Here is a 17,257-nt window from a genome sequence, read left to right on the forward strand (position 1 = left end):
GTGCAAAAAACGGTTTATTGGAAAATTCCCCACCTGCTCTGATTTCCCCTTTGCGTTGCCAGCACCGTGCAAAGGAGAATTCAGAGCCATTAACTGGTGATTGTTCTTTTCTTCCTGCATGCCAGCATCGTTTCCTGCCCTGCTGCAGTGTGCGACCCTCCAAATAATCTCAGCGGCAGACTGTCAAAAAGCCTATCCTAGATCCGTCACCGACAACATGGTGTGCGCTGGTTTGCCAGAGGGCGGCGTCGATTCTTGCCAGGTCTGGAGTATCTGAGGACATGTTGGGTAGACGTGCCTGGGAAATGCCTTTCCTCTCCCGTGACAAATTTTTGAGTGTCGGAAAAATTTTCCCATCCTGAATCAGGATGAAAAGTCGGACTCTCAAAAATGTTCATGACCCCCACAGGAAAAACCATTTGATTTTTCATTTTCTTGAACAGTTTTGCAATAATTTCTTTGCGCTGCATTTCCGTATCAGCCATTTTGTTTTAAAAAATTACTCCAATGAGCTTCAACTTCAAAACAAAAAGTCATTTCGAAGCAGGGAAATGGTTCAAATGGGCCGTTTCGATCATTTCTGGAAGTTGATTTTCCCCAATTTTTTTCCAAAAAAATTTGCCAGAACCAGCCCCTTTCCATGAAAAATGTCTGTGCTGATGAACCACCATTTTTCAATGGAAAATGTTTTGTAGAATCATTCCCCGTGAGCTCTGATGTTTGCCTTTAGTGGCAGAAAGAAGATCAGGACCAGCAGCTGGCAGAGAATGGGTATAGCGGGGTCTAGACCCCCCTCATTCTTAGCTCCCACCATTTGGGGAAGCATATGGGTGGGTGCTCCAGCAAATTCTCCACACATGGGGCGTCAGGGATCGAACAGGCCACCGCGGGGCCTTCAAGGGGCCAAGGTACAAGGCAGAATGTAGAAGGGAGCAGAGGGCGGGACCAGTCAGGGCTATTAGAGGCAGGGTTTCAGCATCACAGTGGACACCAGGGGTGGGGCCAGCCTGGGTTCTGCCCAGCTCTGTTCCATGTGACAATTTATGCAAATTATTCCAGCAACTGATTTGCATATTTGCACCCCACCCCAGCAACGCAGGCTTGCCTCCTTCCTCCCCACTGAGCGATTGACACCCCAGCCCCCCACCCTCCCCACATGGGCACGTCCGGGAGGGATCCGTGGCTGCTGACATGTGGTGTTATCTTCACAGGGTGACTCCGGGGGACCCCTCGTGTGCAGTAGCTCCCTCCAAGGCATTGTGTCGTGGGGGTTGGAGGAGTGCGCCCTGCCTCAGAAACCGGGTGTCTACACCAAGATCAGCAAATACATCGACTGGATCCAGACAACCATACGGGGTGGTTGAGTCCCCAGGAACCCCAATAAATCATGAGAGACACACCCATGCCTCTGCATCTTCCTCTGCGTCTTCTTCCATTCTCACAGCCCCAGCTTTCTGGGGCAGCAGCGGATACAACACTGCCATGGTGAGGGGCTGGCGGGCCCCTCGGTCCTCTGAGTGCATCTAGGTCTTGGGTGGAGCTGGCCGGAGAAATGGAACAAAAAGTCGAACTGACGGACTTTCCTGCGCAAGGAAATGTTTCCCCAATTTCTTTGTTTTGCTTCCAATACAATATTCGTAGCTTCCCAGGCCAGAAGGGGCTCCAGACAGCAGGGATCGGTTCCCTACCCTGACACAGACCCTCCACGTGTGACTGTGGGCTAATTGCTCTGTGCCTCAGTTTCCCATCTGTAGGCTGGAGAAGGGTGCACAGGGGTGTTGTGGGGCTAAATCCATTAAAGATTGCAAGGTGCTCAGATACTAGGATGAACGGGACAAAATAAGCACCTAAGATAGACAGACCCCTCAGGTGAAATATCCGCTCCAGGGGATAGAACCACCAAGCTATCAGGAATGTGGGCCACGCAGGTTGGGGGACTGTGCCTTGGAAAAGCAGCGACTCTGGGAAGGACCCAGGAGTCCTGGTGGGAACCAACAGCCCATGCGTTCCCAGGGCAATGCTGTGGCTAAGAGGGTGAGCACTACCTTGGACTGGAGACACAGGGGGATAGCAAGTAAGAGCTGGGAGAGTCCCCCCTGGAGACACCACCAAGGAGATCCCTTGACTGGAGACTGCACCCAGCTCTGGGGGGCTGCATGTCAAACATGACATCAGGAAACTGGGGAGGGTTCAGCCAAGAGCAGGGACGATCTGCGGACTGGAAAACTTGCCTGCGAACCAGAGACTGAGGTTTTTAAGCTGCGGCTTGACAAAGCCCTGGTTGGGATTATTTAGCTGAGATTAGTCCTGGTTCGTCCTGCTTTGAGCAGGGGATTGGACTAGACACTGCCTGAGCTCCCTTCCAACTCTGTGATTCTATGACTGAAGGAGCTTGAGTTAGTGAGTTTCTCCCAGAGAAGAGAAGGCGAAGAGACGATTCGTTCCCGGTCAATCAGCAGCTTCCCAGAGGAGGAGAAACTGGCCTGCCCCATCCATTTAGCCCCTTAGCGTTGTTCCGGGCACTCTCTCAGGCTATATTCTGGCTCATGTGCTCCCCTGACGCCCCAGAACTACCCAGCGCCGTGGAAAATGGTTGTCCCTGCCCCGTGTGAGAATCGGCCTTTAACTTTTAGAAGCTATAAAGCAGGGGAGGCGAAATCAGCTGCTGCAGTTTATGGAAGAGCTGCCCGAATCTCCCGGAACGCACCACCGCCCATTGGTTGAAGTCCTCTCAAAGCAGATGTCCCTGGATTAGTGGAGGTTGCAACAGGTTTTGAAGTTGCTAAATGCTTCGTAAGTGGCGTGGATCATTAGAATGCCTTTAATTATGACGCAGAGATCTGTTCCAATTCCAACTTCAAAGCAATTGGTTTAGTGGAGCAAAAGTCTTGCCTGAAACAGGCCATAAAACCATGCTATTTTACTAGCTGCCAGAGTAAATGATTTTCAAGGAACATGTTTAATTACTATGGACATTGCAGCAGTACCCAGAGGCCAGGATTAGTTAGCTGACATTGTTTAATCGGTACTTTTATTCCTCCCCCCCCCACCAAAAAATGCAGATTCAGCCCCATGGAAACATTTCACAGATTTGTGTCAATTTCACCGAATTCTTTCAGTCGGAAAACACCTACAAAAAAAATCTGACCATAATCGAAATGTCCACTGTGGGCTGTTGGTATTTGAAGCGACATTTCCCTTTTTGGAATGTGCTTTTTAAAAAGGTTTTTTAAAGAAACCCTGAAAATGCTCAGCATTGAAAAAAGTGTCAAGTGGCTGGAAGCTGAAGTTCATAGACTCTTAGATTTTAGGGCCAGATGGGACCATCATAATGATCTAGTCTGATGTCCTGCACATCACCGCCACAGAACCTCACCTACCCGCTCCTGTAACAGACCCAGAACCCCTGGCTGAGAAACTGACATCCTCAGATCATGGTTTAAAGACTTCAAGTTACAGAGAATCCATCATTTATTCTAGTTTAAACCAGCAAGTGACCCGTGCCCCACGCCGCAGAGAAGGGCAAAAACCTCCCACGGTCTCTGTCAATCTGACCAGGGGAAAAAATTCCTTCCCAACCTCAAATCTGGCGATCAGTCAGACCCAGAGCATGTGGGCAAGACCCACTCGGCCGCTCTGTCGTAACTTCAACTCAGAGCTCTCCCCAGCGAGGGAAGCAGAGCAAAGGGGAGCCAGGGTGACTATTGCTTTGCTGTGCTTCCCAATCGCCAGCCGCGCACTTGGCTCGCCGGGGCTGGCGATTGCCTGGTGCCCACTGGCTCTGGTTAGCTACCCACCGGGGCGCCAAAGAGGGCCGGGCGTGATCTCTGCTGAAGGCCCGTGTCCCGCCCGTTTCCATCCTCCTTGTGAAGGGTGTGCAAAGTGGGGCCGCGCGGCGCAATCGCCCGCCCCTGGGCGTGATGGCCGGGCAGGCGGGACGTTCAGGCAGGCGATCGGCGTGTTCTGATAGGCGGGGAAGGAGACGCACTTCTCGCGCTGGCTGGGCATCGTGCAGCTCACGAAGCACGGCCACCCCCACCCGCTCACACAGGAGCTCGCGCACACCACGGCAGGGGCACACGGCAGGCAGGGGCTGGGTGATGCCTAAAGTCAAAGACTCGGTCCAGTCTATCGGGGCGCGGGGGACAGGCTACACCCCGTAATCCTTCACCCAGGAGACAAGCTGACCGGAGGGGCTTGGCTAGTCCCGGGTCAACTGGGGGGGGGGAGACACTTTGGTTGAACTGGCCTTCTAGCCCGGGGAACGTCTGGCTGGTTAAGCGCGTGATGGTTTTATTTTATCCGACAACCTTTGCTTGTCTCCGTTGTCTCGACGCCGCTACGTGAAATCAACATCTTCTTGCTCCTGCTATAGCCAGACCTATGTGCGGTGATCTGGAGTGGAACTGGTAAACTGGGGGGCATTGTCACGTTCAGGTGCCTACCTGCTCCCCGTGGCTGGGCCATCTGCTGCCTCCGTCTTTAATGTCTGTATCCTCACAATCTGCGAGGTAGGGCAGGGCTAGTATAGCCATTGTCCGGATGGGGAAACTGAGGCACAGAGTGATGGCGGCAGACTTCCTCCCCCTCCACCCCACCCATGCTAGCCTGAAAAGTGAGGCACAGGAGGGGCTGGTTAACCTGACTGAGAATTGGGTTTGATGAGCTATCCCTGCTCTAGGAGGGAGCCCCCCTGGATAGGAACAGGCGGGGCTGGTATAGGGCCAAGCAGCTGGGAGGGTTGAAGGGGGCTGCAGCGTAGAAGTTGGTCAGGCAGTCTCTGGGCTCTGGGAGGGAAAAGGAGACAACCCAGGGGGAGAGGAGAAGTCCTGGAACCCTGGCCCTGAGGGAAGGGTGTGCCCCCAGATAGGTGGCGGTGAAGGAAAAGGGTCAGGGAAAAGGCAGCAAAGTTTGGGACGGTGCAGATCCAGGCCGCTGATTCGCGATAAATGAGCTGAGCTGCGATCCGGAGTCGCAGGCGGACCCAGGTTCCTCTCCTAGCCCCTTCCAGATCCCAGGCGGGGCAAAAGGCCAGTGACCTGGTTGGAGGGCTGAGCCACAGGCCCCCCCTCTGGAGTCCTGGAGCATGAGAGGGGATGTGGCACAACCCCGACCAGGCAGCGCTAATCCCCAGATCCAGCCGCAAGGAGGCGCCCCAGAGGCAGATGAATCCCGGCGCAGAGACGTAGCCATTTGCCCAAGGTCCGCCGGGAATTCTGTAGCAAAGAAGGGATGAGATCTCAGCTGTCCCAAATTGCTGGCTAATCCTCTAATCTTTCCACTCCTTTACAGAGGGTGACAGCTAGCAAGTGTGAAAAATCAGGACACCTTTTTGGGAGGAGGGGGTGTATAGTTGCGTATGTAAACCATCTGGTCTGGTCACCTTCCATTCAGAAGAGTCACGAGGATGATTAAAGGATTAGAAATCCCACCTTATAGCGAGCCACTCCAGGAGCTCAATCTCCTTCGTTTAACAAAGAGAAGGTTAAGGGATGATATGATGAATAAATATTTAATAACGGGGTCTTCGATCTCATAGAGGAAGGTCTAACACGATCCAGTTGAAGCTAGATGAATTCAGACTGAAAAGGCGGCGCAAATTTTCGACAGTGAGAGTAATTAACCACGGGAACAATTTCCCCCAAGGCTCCATAACTGACGATTCTTAAATGACGACCGGATGTTTTTCTAAAAAATCTGCTCAAGGAATTACTCGGGGGCAGTTCTCAGGCCAGTGTGACACAGGACAGACTAGATGGGCCGAATGGGTCGTTCCAGCCTTGGACTCTATGAAGCTCTAAACAACACATTTTTTCATGAGAAAAGAAATTTATTTTTGTTTGATTTTTTTTTTTTATTTCCCTTTGCCCCCCAAAAAAACATTCCAAAATAAAACATTTTGCAGGGGGAAAAAAATCCATAATTTTCATTTTAGACTAGCAGAGAAAATGTCAATTTTCTCTCATTTTTTTCCATACTGGCAAAAAAAGAGGAAAAGGTTAAAAAAAAAAAAACAGAGTAAAGAAGGTGAGGGGAACAGGCCCCATTTCCTTGCATTTATGGATATTTTCTCACTTGGAAAGATGTAAAAGAGTGAGAAAAATTGTTTAAAATCTCTTGAACACTTTATTCCTATTTTTCTTGTGGCAAAAGATCTTGTTGCATTCCCAATTTTCCCCCTCCACTTTTCCAGTGAGAAAAAGTTTGGCTACATCCAAAATTTTTCACTTTCCCCCATTTTCCCAGTAAAAAAAAGCTTTGTTGAGTACAAAGTCTTTCACTAGTTTCCATTTTCCCAGAAAAAAAGATGTTGTTACATTCAAAATTGTTCACTTTTTTAGCCTATATTTCAAGAAAAAATATTTTTGTTGAGTTAGATGTTTTCACTTTTTTACCCCATTTTTCCAGTATAAAAAATGTTGAGTTACTTTTTTTCTTTTTAACCAGTGGAAAAACGGTTTTCTTGCATTCATAATCTTTCACTCTGCTTTTCAATGACAATATAGCCACCAAATTGTTTCCAAAAAAAGATTTTATTTTTTGGAGGGGTGCTTCCTCCGTCAATTTTTGGCTTCCTCATACTTTTTTCCCAGTGGAAAATGTCAGGGGAACGTTTTTAAAAAGGGAGAGAAAGTGAAGGGGAACCCTCCCCCCTGACCCGACATTTTCGACTTCTGGGGGGGAGAGGGGGCATTCTTGAAAACTGAAAAAAAAATTAAATGAAACTTGAAAAGGAAATCTTGGAAAGAGGTTGGTTTTCATCAAAAAACAGAGAGCTGGAGTGAGAAAAATGTCCATCGGAATTTAAAAAAAGGAAATTTTCTTTCCAGGTTATTAATGGAGGGAAAGGACCAGTCGTGAGGGGAAGCGTGGGGACCCGTAGGCCAAGGGAGGTTCAAAGGAGACACTAAGGTTCAAGGGGGTCAGTTCCTGGCTTATTCTGGGGTCCCAGCCCCAAGCAGCTGAGGGGGCTCAGTTTGCCCACATGGTGGCCAGGATCCAGTCGTGGTATTTACAGACGTTCATGTAAACCCCGGGCTTCAGGGTGGAGACACAGGGCACGTCCCCCCAGGACACGATGCCCTGCAGCTTCCCGTCGCACACCAGCGGGCCGCCCGAGTCGCCCTGAGGAAACCACAGGGAAAGCGTCAATGAAACGAGGACAGGACACACAGGGTGGCAGGAGACGCCCTCTCGCCCACAGGCCAGCTCCCTGTACCGCCCCCTCGAACCCCCCTCAGTGATCTCCCTGGAGACACTCCCTCACCCCACACCCCCTTCTGTGACCCCCAGAGATGCCCCCTTTCCCCACACACCAGTCCCCTGCACCACCCATCCCACTCCCCTCAGTAACCCACCAAAGACCCCCCTCACCCCACACACCAGCGCCCTGCACCACCCCATCCTGTCCTCCCTCAGTGACCACTCGGAGACGCCCCCTCACCCCACACCCTCTTCTGTGATCCCCCAGAGATGCCCCCTCTCCCCACAGATTAGCCCCCTGCACCGCCCCATCGCACCCGCCCTCACCTCACAGGAATCCGTGCCCCCGCCCTTCAAGCCGGCGCACAGCATGTTCCCGGTGACATGGCCGGGGTAGTCGGCTGTGCACTGCTCATCGGAGGTCGTGTAGACCGTGGTGCAGTAGAGGATGACGGAGATGTTCTCTGAAAGAGACGGAGAGCCCATGGTTAGCGGGCGCTGAAGGGTCCTGGATGGGTCAGTCTTGGGCCCATCTAGCCCGGTATCCCGTCTCCAAGATGGAGCGTGTGAGAACCTGGCAACAAGAGACGGGGGACGATCTGCCCCCTTCCCCGGTCCCTGCGCTCTCTGGGATCAGCCTGCCCCCCTGCCCTGATGACTGACCCATAGAGCAGGCCAGCAGCGTGACCCCTCCCCGAGGGTAACTTGTCCTGCTTCGCAGGGGAGCGACCCCAGAGCTGAGGATGGTGCATGGAAAAATTGCCACGAAGAGCCCCCGGATAGATAACCACATCACCGGGGCTGGAGAGCCCAGCAGGAAGGAAGGGTGGATGGATGGATAGAGGGTGAATGGGGACGGATGGATGGATGGATGAGGGATATTGGGGGATGTCTGGGGATGGATGGATTCCCCCGTCGCTACAGACGGGCTCTCTCTCTGTTTCAAGTACCAGCCCAAGCTCCCTGGGGGTAGCCGGTGTGGGGCTAGGAGCCTGCAAAGATCCCTTGAATGTCTCCAGTCCCTCTGACTTCCCCCATCTCCCCCAGCAGCACCCTGTGCCCATGGCTTCCCCACCCCCCTCCCCATCCGGTGCCTAGGGCTCAGCGACAGCTGCCCTCCCCGCCCCACGGCCCCGATCCTGCCCCCCCCACCCCACCTTGGGCGTTGATGGCGTTGCCCCAGCCCGACACCGAGCACTGCTTGCCCGGCCCCACGCAGTGGGAGGACAGGCCCAGCGGCCGGACGTAGCGGTTGAGCGTGGCTGGCGTCTGCAGCTTCAGCAGCATGATGTCGTTGTCGTGGCACGTGCAGTTGTAGCCGGGGTGGACGATGCTCTTGGCCACGGCTTTGAACTGCTCGGTCCCCTCGCGGGCGTACAGGTTGTAGTGCCCCAGCTGCACGTGGATGGGGCTGCAGGGGAATCAAAGAGCGGGATTTTTTTACCCCAGCAAACCCGGCAGGACACTGACTCCAGCTGGGATCTCAGCTTTCTGGGTTTTAAAAAAAAAAAAAATGGTGTTTCTAGCCCTTGGGGCTTTGGAGAAAAGCTGGGAAAAGGGATGGAGCCGGTGACGCTGCCTGGGTCTGCCGAGAGCCTGCGCCCGGAGCTGGGAGAGGGGGAGTTATGCCCGCCTGAGTCCATAACCCAAACCATATGCCAGGCCCCACACCCACCCTGCCCACCTACCCGGTCTGGCAGTGGGCTGCAGTCAGGACCCAGCTGCTGCTGATGAGGGTGGCGCCACAGTTGTACCTGGAGCCTTGGTAGATGGCCGCCTGCCAGGGCTGGGAGTGGGGGTGGCACGGATGCCCCTTGAGCTTTAAACCGCCCTGGGCTGTAGCTGGAAAAAGAAGAGACAGGTAGACTGGCAGATCTCCAGCCAGCGACCCCTCCTGGGAGGCTGGAGAGCAGGGACTGGGCAGGGTGAGCAATGCCCGGGGAGGATGGGCGAGCAGGGGCACAGACCCCAGCTGAGATCAGGGCCCCATTGTGAAGCCAGGCACTGCCCAGACACAGCCAGAGACAGTCCTTGCCCCAGCTGAGATCAGCCTAGGTCAGCGGCATAGCCAAGAGGAGAAGCCAGGTGTCCTGAGTCCCTGGCCGGCCTCGATCCACCCCCCAGCCTGCACAGCCCAGGCCGGAGACCCTCCCCCAGGGAATACTACCTCCAGCCTAGTTCTGGGGGTCGAGCTAGAGCGCCCTTAACTCCGCCCCCTCACCTGTAACTCCTCCCCTTTATCGATTCCAAGCCCGTACCTGATGGCTGAGCTGTGGGGGGGGGGGGCTGCTAGCTGGAGACGCCTGGAACCCGAGCTTGACAGAAGGGGATGAAAGCGCCTGTGGCTGGGAGTCGGCCACTGGCCCAGGGGCTGGTGGGGCCCCAGCGGGGAGGGCAGGAGGATGCGAAGGAGGCAAACTAAATACAATTTGTCCTTTGGCTGGTGCGGGCTCGGCCAGGGGCCCCGTCGGTGCTGGGGGGTGTGCACAGCTCTGGGTCACACACGCACAAAACCCCATCTCTCCTTTCCGACCCACACACGTCCCCACGCGCATAAACACACATACTTAGAACCCCAACACACACACACGTGCAACCTAATCAGCGTGCACACTAAAACACACACACAAGCCTGGCCTCAGGGACGGACGCACACTCATCCACAACCCCAGCTCTGCCCATCTACACATAGCCATGCACATGCGCGTGCACACACAAATGCACACTCATGGACACTCGTGTGCATGCCCACACACTAGCACGCACACAGACTCACACACTAACATGTACGGCCACAAACACACTGACACGTGCAAGCACACACATTGACACACACACGCATGCACGCACCCCCCCCTCCAAAACATGTGCACACACTACTACATGTGCATGCACATACTAACACACGGGTGCAGGAACGCACACGTTAACACATGCACACTAACACACACACACCACACTCACACACTCACCTGCAGTCCCCAGGAACAGCACAAGGCCCAGCAACTCCATGGGGCTCAGTGGCGGTGATGGGCAAGGCTGGGGGGCTGGTGGCTCTGGGAGGGGAGATGGAAAAGGGGCATCGTTCCTGGGGAACTGACCCCGCCCACTCCCCACAGGCTCCACCCACTGCCCCTGGTCTGGGTTTGAGGCCTGACTCCGTCGGCCCTCCTGGCGACCGGCCCCGGGGGGCAGCCACTCTGATCGGGGGAGGGGAGTCTGTCCTCGTGGCCTGGCCCATCCTCAGCACCAATGGCAATGGCCACGTGCCGCACGGGCCACATGGGAGTCGGGAATTGGGCGGAGACATCCCTGTCTCTCCTTCCACCCCATATACACCCCCCCATCCCCATCCCTCCACCCCATAGCCACCCCCCCATCCCTCCACTCCCCATTTACACCCCTCCTTCCTGCCTTCCATCCATCCATCCCCATCCCTCCACCCCCCATCCCATCCATCCACCCCATATAAACCCCTCCCCATCCCTCCATCCTGACAGATAGATAGATCATTCATCCATCCATCAATCTATCAGATAGATAGACAGACAGACAGACAAATCGATGTCCCACACACATTTCTCCAAGGAGCTGGGAATTGTCTATAAATGATAGACGAGACGTCCCAATGCCCGCCCCAAACCCCCATCACCTGGGGTCCCTCCCCAAAGGGTTAAGTTCAGGACAGATCCTTGGCTCCGGGCGGGGGGCGGGGAGTGGGGGCGTTAGATCTAGGAACTGCCTCTGCTGCCAGCTCAGATCCGGGCTGGCTTTTGTACACTCAGCTCCCCTGCAGAATGAGTGCAGATGGGGCACCTGATTTCACCCCTCCCCCAGCCCGGAGACGCCCTCCCCCCTTTCCGCTCACCCCTCGTCAGCGAGCCTCACACCCCTTACCCGGCCGGGGATCGGCACCAGACACTCGGCTCTCGAGGACGTTAGCCAACACCAGCGCTCTCCAGCCTCCCGTCGCCCTGCTTTTAACTGCCCGCCTGGCCGCCCCGAGGTGCCAGGGCAGGATTTACAGGGTGCTGGACGCTGGCCGGCCTCCCCGCCCGCACCTAACGAGGAGGTGGCCCTCTCTAATTAACACAGCCATTAATCCTAATAACGAGGCTTTGCTCCTGGCTTCAAAGGGCTGCACCCCGGCCTCGTCCAAGGCGCTCCCTTCGTGCCAGCTCTGACATTGCTTACGTGGGATGAGCCGATACCATGCTGTTGACGGTGTTTACCCACTGGGGCGATGCTCGGAAACATGCCAAGTATTTCGGGGCCCAGGCTGCAGCTTGGCAAGGGTTGGGAGTGCAGAGATCTCGCCTGGCGTGCACGGCAGCTCTGGTGGGTAGGCAGGGGTTTGGCAAAGCGGCTGTTCTCCAGGTGCTTCCCTTTCGGTTCACAAACAACCCGTAGCTCCAGGTGTTAGGGACGTGAAGACAACCTTGGAAAGGACGCAGCAACGCTGCCTGGGTCTGCCTGGAGCCTAGCTTCTGTTGTAGTCACAGGACTCCAGAAGCTGGCACCCCAAACATGGGTTTATAGTACCTGGGGTTTAATGGGCAGAACGTGCCAGAAACCAGCGCTGTAACTATTTCAGCAGGGACCCAAGGTAGGTAAATAAGAAGCCCATTATGGGATCTGAGCTATTGAGACGAGCAGGCTACGGGTGTGTCCAGCAACCACCCCGTCCCTGGCTTTGCCCGGGCACGAGAGATACGGGACCACGGTATGCTCACTCGATGAACGGCAGAGCTGCCCCCTTGATCTGGAGTCAAAAGAGGAGACTACCCCAGGCCTAAAATCTACAGGCCTCAGCCTCTCTCTGTAAAATGGGAGCGATGACTCGGCCCCATCCCCAGGGGAATACAGGAGTGAACAGTTTGCAGCACGCTTTGATAAATACTAGCCTGTTGCAACGCAGTGGCAGCAGACGGTACGTTTCTGCCAGCTAGTGGAGTCTTGCGGCGCTGCGCTGCAGTTCTAATTATCGCTGGGAACCAGAATTCACTGAACATTTTTCCCGAGTTCAAACATTTTTATCCCAGCTCAGGATTAAAAAGCCAAAACCTTGAAAATTTTCACCAGCCCAAAAAACCAGCGTTGGTTTCGGTTCGGGCCCACAGACACGTTCCACTTCGATCGTTTCTAGATGGTTTGTTTCAGTTTTGAGCTTTTTGTCTTTTGTAAACCTCTTTTCCAGTCTAATTCACTTAAAGTGCTAAACAAAGCGTCATCCCCACCCAGAAAATCAGAATTTTTTTCATTTAAAAAATGTCAAAATGAAGCATTTTGATGATAGCACAACTTTACTTCCCCACCATCACCAAAAAAATATTCAAATTTGGAGATTCGTGGGAACTGACCCAGTTTACAAAGTGGCATTTTAAATAATTCAGCATTTTTTTATGAAAAAACATTTTGTCAAATACCTGAATCTGTAACAAATTTCTGTAAGATGTCTGACATCAAACTGTGTCAGGTACAGCTATGGAAATAACTGATCTTTCCGGCTGATAGCTGGACCAGAGGGGGGGAAAAATAGATTCAGGTCCATACAAAATGAATTATTTTCAAATTTCTCAGCATTTTGTTTCATTTTCAGGTCTTTTAATTAAAATTGCAGTGAAATGCAAAATCCAAAAGGGGTTTCAAATAAAAAACTTCAAAATATTTCTTTTTGGAAACGTCAAAATTAAACATTTTGATTTTCTTTCCTCTTTTTTTTTTTCCCCCAACGCTTTTTGGCGAATTCAGCTCGAATTCAGAATATATTTTGATCGACCCAAATCTGCAAGATTTCGGTGGGGAAAACAAATGTTGGCCTGAAACTTTTCACCCAGTTGCAGTGGCAAATGCAGATTTATAACTAAATCCACAGTTCAAAACTAGTAGCATGATAATTGTGGATGGTAGCAACGCCTGCAAACTGCAGTCACGGACCAGGAGACCCTGTTAAGGTAAATAGATTGAAAAGTGGCTAACTACTATATCTCTCATCATAGCGAGGAGACGGAGACGCCATCACTCAGCCTTTCCGTTGAGATCAGGCATCTCTTGCTAAAAGCTCCGCTCTAGCTCATACATCAGATATGGGCTTAAAATCTACAATGGGCAGAGTTAAGGGCACACATACAAAAGAGTGGAGTTAAAGGGTCTCTAGCTCAACCCCTCCCCCAGATCTGGGCTGGAGGCAGGGATCCTGCAGGAGATTCTCCGGCCTGGGCTATAACAGGTCCCCTCTGGCCTTCAATCCGCATCCACCAGCCAGATCCATAGCAGACCTAGAGCAAATGCAACTGTTCACTTCAATGGATTCAGCGAAGGGCCCATTTTATCGGCAGGGACCCAGAAACTGGCACCCAGCCCCCTCCCAACCAGCCTTACCTTGGCTGCCTCTGCTGTCAGCATCCCTGCATCCGTGACAGACCCATCAGCCCCATTCACATACAGACACACCCTCCCCAGCTGTCTGTCTGTCTGTCTCCATACACACACCGCATCTAGCTAGCCCCATAACGCACCCTTCATCACCCGTCTGTCACACATGCTTTCTCTCTGCCCGCTCCCTGAACGCTGGTGAACCGCACGCAATGCCAGCACACTTTCCCTTTCCTGACTTTGCCCTTCCACGGCCAATATCCGGCCCTTTTCCTTGGGCGTAGAGAAGGCAGCAGGCCGGGTGCAGCGGCTCCACGGCGGTGGGAGTAGCTGGGGCTAGCTACACGATCCAGCCTCCAGGCCAGCCCAGAAGGGCTTTAGTTAGAAATCTGCCCTGGGCCGGGGGAGAAGAGGAGACGCGCAGCTGAGCCATTGGAGGGTTTGCACGCGGGGCCTGGGAGGAAACCGATTCAGGAGACTAAATGCAGCTGCAGCCAAAGGCAGAGGGGCCGAAGGAGCAACCCAGGGAGCTGGGCTGGAGGAGCGCATGAGCAGCACCGAGGCAGGGCTGGGGCAGGAGCCGTCCGGAGCCGAGTGCACTGAGCAGCTGGGGAAAGCGAGGGGGACCCTGGGCAAAGGGCCCAGCACAGGGAAACGCCACCAGCCAAGAGGCCTGGCAGGCGGATCATGAGCCCGATGGGGAGGCGATGTTGGGTGAAGGGTCCTGCCCCCTAGAGCCTTCAGTCACCGCCAGAGCGTGTGTCCGACCTGCAGTTTCCCTGCAGCGCGGCCAGGGCCTGGGCAGGCAGCCTGGGATGTGTGAGGAACAGGCTGTGAACATCCCTGACGCCCCCAAGACGCTGGGTGTGGGGTCCCCGGGCCAGGGGCCGGCGTTGGGTCTTTTCCTTTAACCTTTCCCATTTTTTCCTTATTTTTTGAATTGGCGGCTGCTCAATAACTTGCATCTGCTTTGAATTCTACACGATGCCCAGCGGGTCAGGGAAGTGTCCAGTGCGGAGAGAGACCCTGGAGTAGGGACACCCCAGCCCCTGCCGTAAGGACCCTGAGAAGGTTTGGGGGTCGAGCCCCCAGGGATCCTGGGCCCAGCCTTGTCAGGGATACAAGGACTCTGCCGGATGGGAGCGTGGGAGGGGGGGAATCCTCGAGACCAGGCAGGCCTCTGGGTAAAGGGTGTGGGAGCCAGGACACAGATCTTTTCTCCAGCCAACTCCACCGGGGTCGTGTGTGAGCCAGGGCAGTTCCCCACAGTAGCAGGCTCCTTCCCCCACCTAATGCTCAGGGCAGAAAGCAGGATTCGAACCCAGCTACCCAGGGACCAGCTGGCCAGGGCTTTCCCACACATCCCCACTAGGAAAAGGGGGGCCATAAAAGGGCCAAACTCAGCCACCCTCAGAAATGGGGCGGGGCTGCGGGTCAGGATTGAGGCTGCGGCGTTGGGATGGAGGCGTTTCGGCGCCATCTGCCCCGGGGTGACTTTCTGCCTTATTTGGCTGGGGGGGGAGGGCGGGGGGAGGCCGATTTAATGCAAACTCAGCTCTGGGGTCTCTACGCAAACATTTCTGTGCCAAACAAACTGCATCTGTTGGGACACAGGGAGTGGAGCACGGCGGGACCAAGTGGGGAATGAAAACCAAACGGGTTTCTTCCCTGGGCTATGGCCAGGCCATGGGGCCGGAGACCCGGGTGATTGTGGGAAAGCCCTGGGGTGGGGGCGGGGTGCAGGCTCTCTGCAGACTCAGGCAGGGGTGGCCGTGCTGGTTACACTCAGGCCACGCTGGGCAGTTTTGCTCCACGCCCGTCACTGTTGCTGCTGTTCTGGGGTCAAGGCAGCGCCAGGAGACTCCCAGCTGGGATCGGGGCACTGGCGCGCCAGGCGCTGCCCAGACACACAGCGAGAGACAGGCCCTGCCCCAGCTGGGATCGGGGTCCCGCAGGTGCTGCCCAGGCAAACAGCCCCTGCCCCACAACTTGTCCGAAAAGACACAGCGTGGGGGGCAAACTGAGGCCCAAAAAGGGATGATTTGCCCAGGGTCACCCAGCAGGTCACAGTGGGGCCAGGCCAAAGTGGGTCACAATGGGGGGGGGCAATCAGCCCCGTCCTGGCCCTGCCCCTCAGCTGCAAATCTCCCCTCTCCCCGCCCCACACACACGCCCCTGCTGCGACTGTGGCTGACGTTGGCCCCCCTGCAGTGGTGAGGGGCTGGGCTGGCCAGGCTCCTTTCCCGGGAGGGTTTGGGGTATGGGGGGGGGGACATGGGTTTGAGGTCATTACAGTCAAGCAGCGGTGGGGCAGATTTGGGATCAGGGAGCTGGGGGGCAAGGGTGAAAGGGCCTGGGGCAGCATTGAGGTGGGGGGGGTGCTGAATGAGTGGGATCAGGGCAGCAGGAGAAGGGGACCAGAGCTGGGCTGGGGCAGATGTGGGGTAGGGCAGAGTGTGGGGGGCGGCGTCACTTGGCTCTTTGGGGGTTGGGCTGTATTTGGGGTCACAGCTGAGGTCAGCGAGGGGGTTGTGGGTCAATGGGAGGGTGAGGTTTCGGATTGGGACTGAGGGTTTGAGAGGGCTCAGGATTTGGGGTCACAGTTGGGGGGGTCGTGGGTGGGGGAGGGGTGGATTTGGGGTGGGGGGGGTCACCATTTAGGTTGGGGGGGTCACAATCGGAGTCCTGGGGGTCAGCATTTGGGGGTCACAGTTAGGACCGTGGAGCTCAGGGTTTGGGGGTCGAGGGGTCAGGATTTTGGGTGACAGCTGGTGTGGGGAGGCAGATGGGGTCAGGGGAGGGGGTTGGAGGTGGCACTGGGATCCCCGTGGATCTGGAGGGGGCTCTGACAGTGACTCTGCTCCCCCCAGCCCCATGGACCCCACCGAGGACCCCTCCTTGTCCTGGGACACGGACAGCGCCGGCTCCAGCGCGCCAGGGGACAGAGCATGGGGAGCTGGGGCCGGGACCGGCCCGGTGGGGGCCAGTAGCCTGCACTGCAGCCTGGAGGAGCTGCTGGCCCAGCGGGAGTTTGGGGGGCGCCGGGAAGCCAAGCCCCGGAGCAGCCACCCCTGCCGGTGCCCCCTGCCCACCCCGCCGGGCCCGGAGGGCAGCGACGGCGACACCTCCGACAGTGGGGCCGAGTCCCCCGTGTGCATGGAGCCCCCCCAGGCGCCCGTCCTCTGCCAGCACGTCGCTGGCACCGCCACCGCGCAGGTGGGGGGGGGGGCGCCAGGAGGGGTGCTGGGATCACGGGAAACTTAGATCGAGACCAGGCAGTCTCTGGCCAGGGCCCGGTCGGGGGGCTGGGGTTGGGGGTCTCTGGTCCGTGCTGAGTTGGGGGGCTGGGTTGCGGGTCTCTAGTCTATGCTCAGTTGGGGGGCTGGGTTGGGGTTCTCTGGCTTGGGCCCAGTTGGGGGGCTGGGGTCGGGGGTCTCTGGTCAGGGCCCAGCTGGAGGGACTGGGGTTGGGGGTCTCTGGTCAGGGCCCAGTTGGGGGACTGGGGTGGGGGGTCTCTGGTCCGTGCTGAGATGCGGGGCCGGGTTGTGGGTCTCTAGTCCATGCTCAGTTGGGGGGCTTGATTGGGGGTCTCTGGTCTGGGCCCGGTCTGGGGGGGGGGGCTGGAGTTGGGGGGGTCTTTCTGTCCAGTTCCCATATCTGCCCTCTGCCCCCAGCTGTG

The 17,257-nt window shown here is 55.8% G+C and overlaps 1 protein-coding gene and 1 pseudogene across 1 annotated transcript in view; one reads left to right on the top strand and one right to left on the bottom strand.

The window, feature by feature from the left end:
• Window positions 1–1,389, top strand: part of LOC137149429 (transmembrane protease serine 9-like) — a 34,626-nt gene extending 33,237 nt beyond the window's left edge. Inside the window, exons 10-11 of the mRNA XM_067542949.1 lie at window positions 126–262; window positions 1,212–1,389. Of these exons, the coding sequence (XP_067399050.1) occupies window positions 126–262; window positions 1,212–1,364 (290 nt within the window). The 3' untranslated portion in view covers window positions 1,365–1,389. The remainder of the gene's footprint in view (window positions 1–125; window positions 263–1,211) is intronic.
• A 4,594-nt stretch (window positions 1,390–5,983) lies between these two features.
• On the bottom strand, window positions 5,984–10,720 carry LOC137149431 (kallikrein-15-like; annotated as a pseudogene).
• Between the last annotated feature and the right edge of the window lie 6,537 nt (window positions 10,721–17,257).

Source organism: Emydura macquarii, unplaced genomic scaffold (assembly GCF_026122565.2).
Source record: "Emydura macquarii macquarii isolate MOO-44397 ecotype Brisbane River unplaced genomic scaffold, CSIRO-AGI_Emac_v2 contig_746, whole genome shotgun sequence".
Lineage (NCBI taxonomy): Eukaryota > Metazoa > Chordata > Testudines > Chelidae > Emydura > Emydura macquarii.